Here is a 13,161-nt window from a genome sequence, read left to right on the forward strand (position 1 = left end):
AGACAGAAGGCAGATAATTAAGGTACAGGCGAAACAAGAAGGGCCCCAGAATTGACCCTTGGGGCACACCCACATCATAGCTAAGAGTGGGCAACAGCTCATTGCTCACTCTAAACACACTGAGTTCTGCCTTCAAGGTATGATTTCATCAATCTCAAGCCATCAGGGGAAAGTTGAACTTGGACAATTTTGTGATGAGAACCTCATGGTTAACAGTATCAAAAGCCTTCCTTAGGTCCAGAATCACAGCCACAACAACGCCCCCTTTGTCCATCTTGGACTTCACATTTTCCAGAAGAAAGCAGTTGGCCGTTTCTGTGGGGTGTTTTGCTCTGACGCTGAACTGCATGGAGTGTAATGTGAAGGGTCTGTTGTTGAGGTGGGCAGTCAGTTGTTCTGCTACACACTTTTCAACAACCTTCAACACCACAGGTAGTATACTAACACTCTTTGCAGTGTTACTATGGTCTTTCCCCGTTAACTTTTTTTTAGATTCTCCCAGATCAATTTAGAAATTCCTTTTGCTTCACCAATTATGTTAATAAAAAAGTTTGCCTTGGCCTGTCTGATTTCTTTCATCACCTTATTTCTCAACATGGTAAACCTACGTCTGACATGCTCTAATTTTGAACATTATGATATGCTGTATACTGTCCGCTCCTGTGGAATGGTGAACGAATGTGTTTAGTGTTGGTATTCACCGGCAGTAGATTGATTGTGTCATCTCAGCAAGGACGCACTGAGATCATCAGTAGAGAAGCTACATAACTGACAATCGTGGCAATGTACTGGAGATAAAACGCATAATTGCACTTTAAATCTTTGCATGAGTTACTTAGCTGGGGTCGGCGTACACCTGATGTTTTAGATCAAATAACAGCATCTGGAGGAGAAGCAGCATCTGCTGCACCACCCTCCCTTCTGTCTGCCATGTTCCACATCAGGTGCTGTGAATGTTACAGATCAGTGATCCTGACCTCTCTTCCTCTCTGATCTATGATCTGTGTTCATGTGATCACCTGGAGCTATGGGGGAGTCACAGAGAGACACAGTGTTTGTGTTCCAGTTCTTTGTTTCATGTGTGTAAGGTGAGAAGCCATCTTTGAAGAAAGATCATCTATATCCATCACTTCAGGTTGATTCAGCTTGATGACTGTTTTGACATGGCGCTCATGATCAGTATATGTACGTAACTACCACTTTGTGAGACTTATGGTAGAAGTTAACCACAGATACAGGGTCAGTTTTTCCATCCCCTATAATGGTTTTATTTTATTTTATTTAACCTTTATTTAACCAGGAAGGGCTCATTGAGATTTAAAATCTCTTTTTCAAGAGCGTCCTGGCCAGCACCAAGTCATTACAAAAATTACAGACGAACAACATGAAAAACTACAAGTAATCTAGTAAAAACCATAGAATTCACAAGAGTATAACAAAATCAAAACAGCTAATTAAAAACATTGACAGGTCAGGGAATCAGTCTCAAGATCATTCATGATTCAGTGATTTAAAAACACCAATCGGGACAAGTTCTTCCAGTTTAAAAGTATTAACAGTTAACGATAGGATAGGAAGTAAGGTAATCTGATATTTGATTGTTGTTAAGGTGATGGTTTACACATGCAGTGTCCACTCACGTGATTGCCATCCTAAAAAGGCTCAGAGAACCACACATACTGTACATTTATGTAGACAATCTCAACTCCAAGCTTGTAAGACAGTCACAAGGCAAATGAAGTACAGGCAGACACAGGAGATCCAATGGGTTCATTAGAAATGACATCATTGTTCTCTCCCCAAAGCCCTGCTGTCATTCCCTCAGTGATATGCCTTTGTGTTTCCTCTCCATATGAATATGGAGAGGAAAGATTTCACAGGAAATGATGCACCAAGAGAGATCTGGAATGTACACAGGCAGGTCACCCGTGATACAACTCAGTATTCGACGTCCGTCCATGTCTGAGGATGTTGGAAGATTATGTAGAAACCGGCTACTAGGGGCAACAGTGAACGCTGTTACCTTCAAGCCTCTGGTTCCCCAAAGGTTGCATGTTCAAATCCAGCGATAAAACATTGTTTTTTATATTTTGGTTTTTGAGCCTATCCCAAACGTTAACCCTAACCTTAAGAATTCGGAGTTAATAAAGTTTAAACGATACAGATAAGTAACCAAAAACTTAGAAATTTGACGTTTGGAACAACAAGTTGAAACAACTTGTTTGAGGAACATGGATGAATGTCGAATTCTGACATGAGACTGTGAGAGCTTGTTGAAATGTACAAGCTGTGTGTATATTTGACTCACCACCTGGATTTGGTCTTATGTAGCAACATTTGAAATGGTGTTTTTTACATTGGATAGAAGTAGAGACTCAGAGCTACAAAATGGTATATCATACACTGTATTTGAGGAACAATGGGAAAGTAATTCTGATTTGAAAGTTGATTAACTTGTAAACTGACTTTTGAGAAAATGGCCTTTCAATGTTTTGGTATCTAGTGAAGAGATCTTCTTTGTCTACACCCACTCAGCATCGTTCACACCCTCTTAAGCTTTAGCCCACTTGACGCTCTGGCCGATGATTTGTTTACCTATGGATAACATGAAAACAGCCTAACCAGCTTTGCTGGCAACAACTTCATTATGCTTTTTTTCAGACTTTTACTGACACCGGCCATATTCAACGGGTGTTGTACACACGTCACGTATCGTTAGCTAACGAGCCAGACAGCTAACGTTAGCTTGTTAAACAACAATGAACACAGTTCTGGGAGCTAACCAACAAGGTTCAATGTTAGCTAGTTAACATTAGGCTCTAACTAGAAAAGCAAACTGCTCTGGGATACGAATAATAACGTCAGCTAGAGAGCCAGCCAGCTAACGTTAGCTAGCTACCTAACAGTACACTTTAGCTTGAAATGAAACCACTTTCTGTCAAAATTAGAAATATGTCATATCTGAAAATGTAGGGTATAGTCCAGATGTATAAGGTTAGGGAATAGGCCAGAGGGTTAGGGAATAGGCCAGAGGGTTAGGGAATAGGCCAGAGGTATAGGGTTAGGGAATAGGCCAGAGGGATAGGGTTAGGGAATAGGCCAGAGGGATAGGGTTAGAGAATAGGCCAGAGGGATAGGGTTAGGGAATAGGCCAGAGGTATAGGGTTAGGGAATAGGCCAGATGGATAAGGTTAGGGAATAGGCCAGATGTATAAGGTTAGGGAATAGTCCAGAGGGATAGGGTTAGAGAATAGGCCAGAGGTATAGGGTTAGGGAATAGGCCAGATGGATAAGGTTAGGGAATAGGCCAGATGTATAAGGTTAGGGAATAGTCCAGAGGGATAGGGTATAGTCCAGAGGTATAGGGTAAGGGAATAAGCCAGAGGGATAGGGTTTAGTCCAGATGGGGCGGCAGGGTAGCCTAGTGGTTAGAGCGTTGGACTAGTAACCAAAAGGTTGCAAGTTTGAATCCCTGAGCTGACAAGGTACAAATCTGTCGTTCTGCCCCTGAACAGGCAGTTAACCGACTGTTCCTAGGCCGTCATTGAAAATAAGAATTTGTTCTTAACTAACTTGCCTAGTAAAATAAAAAAATAAAATGTATAGGGTTAGGGAATAGGCCAGAGGGATAGAGTTAGGGAATAGGCCAGAGGGATAGGGTTAGGGAATAGGCCAGAGATATGTGTGTCCTTTGGAAATAATTGTGTCCTCATTGGTCTTCCTGAAGCCCTTGTCATTGGGGGACAGAGGTCTGGTTTTCTCTGAAGTGTGCTAAATTCTCCCATGATGCTTTAGGGCAGCGTGGGCTGTGCAGTGGAATGTGTTGCTCACTGGGGGTTGGAACTCCCAAACGTTCCCTAAACCAACCCATCATCTCGTCATTGTACCCATCCTAGAATACTGTCCACTAGATACGTAAGGTCCTAAGCACAGGCTTGTATTTCAGGTTCAGTACTTTTCAGTTTGTCTGGTATCATCTGTAGTCCTCCTGTCCTGGTCTGGTTCTGGATCTGGCTTTGGCTCTGTGGCCATGTGTGTTTACCCTGGCTGGGCTGACACAGTGGACATGGTGGGATGTGGTTATGTTTGTCAGGTGAACCACAACCACTGTGAGACAGATTGACCACAGGTTGACCACACTAACCAACAACAGTGTTGGTTTGTTATGACTGACTAAAATGTGGTACTTCAGTTAAGTCACACTTGCTGCATTTTAAGACACCAGACACACCACAATGACAAACACATTATTTTAATAGTACTTTAACAACAACAACATAACACAAGTTTCACTGCGTGTAGAGGTTGGCCAGTCAAACATTCAAAACAGCAACACTTGGGAGCCTACTTTTGTTTTGAAGGACTAATCTGAGGGGTCACTGTGCTACTGTGCCTCCTATGGGCATGACACCTCTGAGGCTATGTACAGTACATCTGCCTTAAGGGATCACTGCACCTGTACATAGCTCATCTGTAAATCCAATCTCTCATCCCCATACTGTATTAATTAATTTATTTATCTTGCTCCTTTGCACCCCAGTATCTCAACTTGCACATTCATCTTCTGCACACCCTACCACTCCAGTGTTTAATTGCTATATTGTAATTACTTTGCCACCATGGCCTATTTATTGCCTTACCTCTTATCCTACCTCATTTGTACATGCTGTATATATATATTTCTACTGTATTATTGATTGTATGTTTGTTTATTCCATGTGTAACTCTGTGTTGTTGTGTGTCGAACTGTTTTGCTTTATCTTGGCCAGGTCGCAGTTGTAAATGAGAACTTGTTCTCAACTAGCCTACCTGGTTAAATAAAGGTGTTCTCAACTGTCCTACCTGGTTAAATAAAGGTGTTCTCAACTGTCCTACCTGGTTAAATAAAGGTGTTCTCAACTGTCCTACCTGGTTAAATAAAGGTGTTCTCAACTGTCCTACCTGGTTAAATAAAGGTGTTCTCAACTGTCCTACCTGGTTAAATAAAGGTGTTCTCAACTGTCCTACCTGGTTAAATAAAGGTGTTCTCAACTGTCCTACCTGGTTAAATAAATATGTTCTCAACTGTCCTACCTGGTTAAATAAAGGTGTTCTCAACTGTCCTACCTGGTTAAATAAAGGTGTTCTCAACTGTCCTACCTGGTTAAATAAAGGTGTTCTCAACTGTCCTACCTGGTTAAATAAAGGTGTTCTCAACTGTCCTACCTGGTTAAATAAAGGTGTTCTCAACTGTCCTACCTGGTTAAATAAAGGTGTTCTCAACTGTCCTACCTGGTTAAATAAAGGTGTTCTCAACTGTCCTACCTGGTTAAATAAAGGTGAAATAAATCAATACAAATAAAAAGGGAGGGATTTCTCAGCCTGCACTAATGGCATTAATAATGTAGTGATAGACATGGTGTGTGTGTGTGTGTGTGTGTGTGTGTGTGTGTGTGTGTGTGTGTGTGTGTGTGTGTGTGTGTGTGTGTGTGTGTGTGTGTGTGTGTGTGTGTGTGTGTGTGTGTGTGTGTGTGTGTGTGCGTGCACGGGTGTGTGCGTGCGGGTGTTATCTACACAGTGGGACATTCTATAGGAGTTGATGAATGGGTTAGGGAGTGTAGTCATAAAGACGAGGGAGGCAGCATTCTACTAACTCACAGCCTTCTTCATTAAGGTAGACATTCATCTTACAGTAACCGCCCACTGAGACCACCTATAGACAGACCAACTATAGACAGATAGACACACATACACACATACACACACCACCTCACTGAAGTCTCTCATATCATTCAAGAAAAACAGAAACAGACTCTCAGACACTTAAACAGCCGTAACCTCTCTAACCTTTCATTGAGGCGAAATGATGTTGTCATGGGGATAAGGGGCATTATGTTATCATGTTGCTGTTTATTTCCTAGGCAGCAGCAGATGTCTGCTAGCTGGAACTCTGTCATTACTGTCATCAGTGTCCTGATGTGAACAGGCTGTCTCAGTCTCCCCACTGGAACAAGGCAGGGACATATGCTCTGGGAGTCTGTGGGGGTTGTGCAATCCTTAGTGAGTAAACATGTGGAAATAGAACGAGATGTACACAGACAGAGGGGTCTCCATTCTGGGCTAGGGAGTTCTCTCTTGGTGGTGAATCAGCAATCGTCTGGTCCCAAGACAGATACACTAACCACAGTCCCCAAGCAGTATGCTTCTCTCCTGGAAGGGTTTGCAGTATGCTTACCAGGGGTAGCTTAGCTGCAATACTTCAAAATGTCACAGTAATAATGAAGAAAGAAGTGAATAATAATTTGACCTGGGGGAAGATGCAGTATGAGACCTGGATAAACTAAGATAATTTCCTCCTGATCTCTCTCCCACTCTTTGGCACAGTGTTTCCTGTTAAAGTAGACTTTAGCTCACATCTCTTCATGAGAACACTAGTGCTTGGTAAGAGATAGCTTAGAGCGCAGTAAATCATCATGTGTTACACTTTAATGGGAAGAGATCATTGGTGCCGGTTTCAGGGGAAGTTAGACTTTACAGGAAACAAAGCCGTTAACTTTGGCAGTTCCTCCTATGAAGCTGCTCTTAACGCTTATCTGGGTGAGTTACGATGGGCGTCCTCTTCACCACTAGACATGTTTACATCCAAGAAGTCGTATGCATGTCCCCCCAAAAAATATGTTACAGTTTGGGAACAATGTGTGTCTGTGTGTGTGTGTATTTCTTTTAAAACATTTTTTATTTAACCTTTATTTAATTAGGCAAGTCAGTTAAGAACAAATTCTTATTTACAACGATGGCCTAGGAACAGTGGGTTAACTGCCTTGTTCAGGGTCAGAATAACAGATTTTTACCTTGTCAGATCAGGTATTTGATCTAGCAACCTTTCAGTTACTTCTCCAACACTCTAACCACTAGGCTACCTGCCGCCCCAGACACTCTTTTTCATCATTGGTTAGATCCCCCTTTACGTCTGTCTGTTTGTTTATCGTTGTGGTCAACGCTGTCTGGAATATTCTGGATTCAGAAATGTGGGAACGTTTTTCATTTTCTTTTCTTTTGCTCTTTTGTCGTGGTCATGTTCTTTAGACAATTAGATATCGCACGGGCAAAACATAGTCCACTACAGTTCTGGATTTAAGTGCCACAAACCTGCAATTCACGTGGTTTCAATGTGAGTGTGCATGCATGTTTTCTGATCAGACAGCCCACGGAGAGTAGATGGTTGTGACCACAAAGGGTCTGATGGACCACAAAGTCTAGCTTGCTCTGAGCACGACACGTGATAGATAATTAACATTGGATGGTCACAGAGGAAACTAGAAAAGTGCTGTTTCAAACAGGAAAAGATTACACAGTCTGGTTTATTGGAGTCTATGTGATGCTTGTCATGTTGGGTTTCCTAGAAACGTACAATGTATGCACTGAAACTATAGCTCAGCCTTTCACTATAGCAGTCCCAGACGGTCCAATGCATTTAGATCAGGGAGTATTTAACATACATCTCAATTCCTCATGTGAATATTTACATGCGAGTTACTGTGCGTTAACATTGGAGGTCTGCAGTGTTCTCTTATACACTCCAGAGACATGGAGTCTAACAGATTAGCATTCCGTCCTCCATTTTAGAGGAGGCAGCTTCTGTAGCTCTCCTCTGTCACCCTGGCTGTCGTTAACACTGTGCTGAGGTGTTGAGCCTGGTTCCTGTCACGTATACTCCCTCTCCGGCCTCTGGGTCATCAGGCTGCTGATTATCCCGCACACCTGTCACCATCGTCTCGCGCACCTGCACCTCATGACACTCACCTGGACTCCATCACCTCCTTGATTTACCTTCCCTATATCTGTCACTCCCCTTGGTTCTTTCCTCAGGTGTTATTGACTCTGTTTCCATGTCGGTGTGTTGTTTGTGGTCCGTGTTCATTGTTGCCTTTATTTATTAAAACAACTTGCTTCCCAACTCTCAGCGCGCTCGTTACAGTCCCAGTGTTGACCATGACACTGTTGAGACCCCCGACGGGGTCCTCTGGCCCAACGGCTTTGAATGCTGTAGGAGTAGGATAAATGTTAATATATCAGATGCTTGTCGCTGAGCCAAAAGCCTTAGCTGTGGTGTTGGGCTGTGGGTGGTCTGGTCTGGTGTGATCAACTGTTCAGAGAGAACATTCTAGAAGGGTGTCTGGATTCGTGCCTGGGACCGCCTAGAGCATTGTCCTACATACCTGGTTCTGGACAGCACAGTGTGTGCTGGCTTTGGTCCCAACCCAATCAACTTATCCTTAAGCATGTCATTAAATAGCTGAGTCAAGAGTGTTAATTTTGGGCTGGGACAAAAGCCTCCACACTCCGTACTCCCCACAGGACCAGGAGCGAGGAAGTGTGGGTAGAGAGAACGAATGGAGAGAAAATGAAATACCTCTGCCATGTGTGTTAACACCTTGACTTGGTTCTCGTGAACTCATTCATTCAGTCAACCTTTGACCTCTGGTTATCCCTGTAGCATGTCTCCAAATAGGAAAAACAACAAACCAGGGTTATGTTTCTTCAGATGATGTGAATAGTTCTGAAAATGTAACTAACACGAGCAATCAACTAACCATTGACCTCATGGACAGGACCATGTTATAAGCCTCCAAAGTGCCAGCAGACCTCAATCCCTATTCTCCACCAATGAAACCCCTGGCCTCTCCTTGAGAAGCCTCAGGCTCTCTCTATGTGATGATGGATGTTAAAGTGATTAGTGTAGCAGACCTGGAAGAGGTGATGTTGGAAAGAGCAGGTTGTTGTGATGGTGGTGGGTGGGGGCAGGATATACTGTAACACAATACCATAGTCTTCAGCTGAAATAGTCATGAACTATTTTAGGCGCCAAACTGCAAAAACAAATGGATTCCACGTAGCCACATGTCGTGTTTTTGTCCTTTTTTGGAGGGGAGCATATTTGTTCTATGTGTCTGTCCAGAGGTGATGTGTCCTATTGTGTAGCTGGTGGGGTTTCCAGTCCACTGTCCAGTCGATGCCTCTGTGATGTCACACCTCAGCAGGGGTACATCCCAATAGTCTGACATGGCTTCCTCTCCTTATCCTCTCCTGTACAGTGCTAGAACACATGCTGTGTGGAAGCAATATGGAGGACGCCTGTTGACTACCAGATTCTCTTTCACCTGTCCAGTTCTGTAATGTCAATGCAGATTGAGGAAAAGCGGACAAAGTAGTGGAAGCTACTTTAGGTTATTATGATGTCAAAAAGAAGTGCAATTTAGACTTGAATGAGACTGTCTCAAGTCAAGTCTTCACTATACCCTTCAGCAGTCAGTCAGTCTGGGCTGCCCCTCCCCACTGCATGCCTGTACTGAAGATCTACAGTCTGCTAAAGATGGGTCGCCTTTAGATCCAGAGATCCCCAGAGATCTACATCCAGTTAGGGAGGGAATTGAGCCCCAGGCATTCCATAGGGGAAGGGAAGAAGGTCCTTTGTGGTGGGGAAGATAGGGGATCATGAAATGACATCGTCTGCAGGGTGAAAGACTCTCTTTGTGAACCCGGGGAGGGTCTCAATGTGCTCTTTGGCAGATCTGCGCCCAACACGTCGTATAAGGAGGGAGAATTTCTACGATTCCTAATCTGCCACTTTGTCACGCTGAGAACATAAAGTAACCAGTTGGAACATTTTGGGAGTTTTCTGCAAGCAGGGGAGGGGTGGGGGGTTGGGGGATCGGGTTTGGCAAATGCTGTCTAAGCAGGCGCTGATATGACTGTGTAGATGGGGAGTTAAGAGGACACAGTCCACACAGTCATAAGATAAACCAGCCTTGGAGACTCCTTGCATGTCACCTATAGACTGACAGTCTCAGATATATAGGCTGAGTCGCTCGTTCAATGCATTCAATTCTCTGATAGGGAAACAGTTTGGGCAGGTTTTCCAGGGAGTGTTGGCTTTCCTTTCATTGCTGTTCACTGTCAGGCTCAGCTGTGGAAACTCTTGTGGAACATTAAGCATGCAAATATATCCTTTAGGTCAAATAACAATAAAAGTAATAATAATAATAATAATAATGTATTACTTTTGTAAAGCACCTTTTATTATACAAGAATAATCTCAAAGTGTAAATAAGTCATTTGCATTCATGTATGGCCTTATAGAGGTAGTAGTGTTTTGTGCCTTAGTGACCACAGTGGCCTCTGGGGATCTCACGATTTGTCCAATGTCCATGCTACATGTTACAGAGTGTGTTGTGTTCCTGTTGGTATGCAGCCAAGGATCTCCATGGGAAGCCTGGGGTAGAGGTTCCAGACATTTTTCAATAGTGCCCCACTTCCAGCCTGGAAATGTTTCCGTGTGACCCACCAAGTAAATAGAACCATGTCTCAGACCACAACCCAGTCTTTAGTCACAACCATAGCAGAACTGTCCACAACCCAACAATGGGTCCTAACCCACCAGTTAGTAACCACCATAGGTTATGGGACTTCTGTCTTTGATCATGTCTTGTCCACACTGAACTGTGGTCATGGTTGTTTCATGTTTGTTTCCAGTCCTGTACAGACTGCCTCATGGTAGTAGCACTGGTATGCAGCCTAACATCTCTGTGGGGAGACTGGGGGGATTGTTCACAGGCTCATTCTCACTGTCAGAATAAGGATGTCAGTCTACTGCGCTGATGAATGGGAGGGTTTCATATAAAAGGAACATGTGCTGTCTGTCTGTCTGTCTGTCTGTCCAGTCTGTCTGTCCAGTCTGTCTGTCTGTCTGTCTGTCTGTCTGTCTGTCTGTCTGTCTGTCTGTCTGTCTGTCTGTCTGTCTGTCTGTCTGTCTGTCTGTCTGTCTGTCTGTCCAGTCTGTCTGTCTGTCTGTCTGTCTGTCCAGTCTGTCTGTCTGTCTGTCCAGTCGGTCTGTCTGTCCAGTCTGTCTGTCTGTCTCTCCAGTCTGTCTGTCTGTCTCTCCAGTCTGTCTGTCTGTCTGTCTGTCTGTCTGTCTGTCTGTCTGTCTGTCTGTCTGTCTGTCTGTCTGTCTGTCTGTCTGTCTGTCTGTCTGTCTGTCTGTCTGTCTCTCCAGTCTGTCTGTCTGTCCTGTCTGTCTGTCCAGTCTGTCTGTCTGGCCAGTCTATCTGGATGTCCAGGGGTGTTAATGGCTGAAATGAGTCAGTCGAACCACATTGGAACAACCATTTAGCACACAGACCACGATACAGATCATATCCTCAGACAGTACCCAAACTATCACACTCAGTCATGCAATGCCCCCACAGTCATGAACAACTGCTATAGACACGCGGTCTGTTATGTACATATTATATTCACAGCACGGCAGATCCTGAGTATATAGGCTACTGTGTATAATTAAGCTACATGCGTGTTCAACTATACACATGCATATCCCATGTGCCACCTGTAAGCTACACATTAACATATTACAGTATGTCTGTGGGTTATTACTGTTTATCCATGCATGTAGTTCTCATGATATTGTTTTGTTGTCTCTAACCCAGTTCTCTGTGATGTGTTCTCCAGGGTGGAAAGAAGCACAGTGGGCCATGTGGAGGGAGAGACTGCAGCGGAGGGTGTCAATGCTTCCCTGAGAAAGGTGCCAGAGTAAGTCCTATTCTGTCCATTGTTCTGCTGTCTAACCCCTACACAACACTATGTGTCCCCAGCACTATCTCCATCTCTAGTCAACCCTCCATAACTCTATACCACAGGTGGCTGGTGGTACCTTCATTGGGGAGGAGGGGCTCATAATAATGTCTGGAACCGAATTCATGGAATGGTATCGAACACATCAAACACATGGTTTCCATGTGTTTGATCAGTTCTATTCACTCCATTCCAGCCATTATTATGAGCCGTCCCCCTCACCAGCCTCCTGTGCTCTACACCTCTAAATGAAGTATTTCTATTGACTATAGAGGAGGTGTGAAAGCACCATAACAATGCAACGATAATAGAAAGACTACTTGAAGCGACACCCAACCAGACCTTCATCAAATACGGACCATTTGAATTCAGGTCTATTACAGTGACTCCCAGTATATCTACCAATGGGCTGTTTCCCAACCCCTTTGTCTCACATCTTTATCCTCTTATCACACATGCTGTTAACAGGGTCAGGACCCTATTAGTAAAAGGGAGGAGAGGTGAGAGGAGAGAGGAGAGACGGGGAGAGTTGGGAAGGAGAGAGATGGAGAGTTTGGAAGGAGAGACGGGGAGAGTTGGGAAGGAGAGAGATGGAGAGTTTGGAAGGAGAGGGGGAGAGTGGGGAAGGAGAGAAGAGGAGAGTGGGGAAGGAGAGAGAGGGAGAAAGAGGAAGGAGAGAGGAGAAGAGTGGGTAAGGAGAGAGGGAGAGTGGGGAAGGAGAGACGGGGAGAGTTGGGAAGGAGAGAGATGGAGAGTTTGGAAGGAGAGGGGAGAGTGGGGAAGGAGAGACGGGGAGAGTTGGGAAGGAGAGAGATGGAGAGTTTGGAAGGAGAGGGGGAGAGTGGGGAAGGAGAGAAGAGGAGAGTGGGGAAGGAGAGAGGGGGAGAAAGAGGAAGGAGAGAGGAGAAGAGTGGGGAAGGAGAGAGGGGGAGAGAGGGAAGGAGAGAGGAGGAGAGTGGGGAAGGAGAGAGGAGGAGAGAGGGGTGGAGAGAGGAGGAGAGTGGGGAAGGAGAGAGGAGGAGAGAGGGGAAGGAGAGAGGAGGAGAGAGGGGAAGGAGAGAGGAGGAGAGTGGGGATGGAGAGAGGAGGAGAGTGGGGGAGGAGAGAGGATGAGAGAGGGGAAGGAGGAGGAGGAGAGTGGGGAAGGAGAGAGGAGGAGAGTGGGGGAGGAGAGAGGAGGAGAGTGGGGAAGGAGAGAGGGAGAGAGAGATTATCAGGTTGATAATGAGATAATGAGCCAGGGGGAGGGGGGGCTGCACAATGAACCAGCAAGTGGACAGGATCTGTAAGAGGAACCAGTTAGTGAACAGGGATATAGCCTTGTTGGTGGGTGTTATCACTTAAATTAAGTTTGTTAACCCTAGCAGCACTTCTGAATGTAGGTTGCGCGTGAATAAAAACTCCAACTGTTGGATCTCCTAACTAAGTCTGGAATTACACATCACTTTGCAAGCCTGATGTCGCCTGTAGGAAATAATTCAACAACCCTGTCTCTGTCACGAAGACATACAGTCATGGGTGTTAACTCTACAATTCACTCAAAATGACAAG

At 44.5% G+C, this 13,161-nt stretch overlaps 1 protein-coding gene across 2 annotated transcripts in view; it reads left to right on the forward strand.

The window, feature by feature from the left end:
• The window catches only part of LOC112241524 (collagen alpha-2(IV) chain), a 133,088-nt gene that overhangs the window by 50,535 nt on the left and 69,392 nt on the right, over positions 1 to 13,161 (forward strand). For both annotated transcript variants that reach the window (XM_024409607.2, XM_024409611.2), the window contains exon 4: positions 11,488 to 11,568. In XM_024409607.2, coding sequence (XP_024265375.1) covers positions 11,488 to 11,568 — 81 coding nt within the window. The remainder of the gene's footprint in view (positions 1 to 11,487; positions 11,569 to 13,161) is intronic.

The sequence above is a fragment of the Oncorhynchus tshawytscha genome, linkage group LG03 (assembly GCF_018296145.1).
Source record: "Oncorhynchus tshawytscha isolate Ot180627B linkage group LG03, Otsh_v2.0, whole genome shotgun sequence".
Classification (NCBI taxonomy): domain Eukaryota; kingdom Metazoa; phylum Chordata; class Actinopteri; order Salmoniformes; family Salmonidae; genus Oncorhynchus; species Oncorhynchus tshawytscha.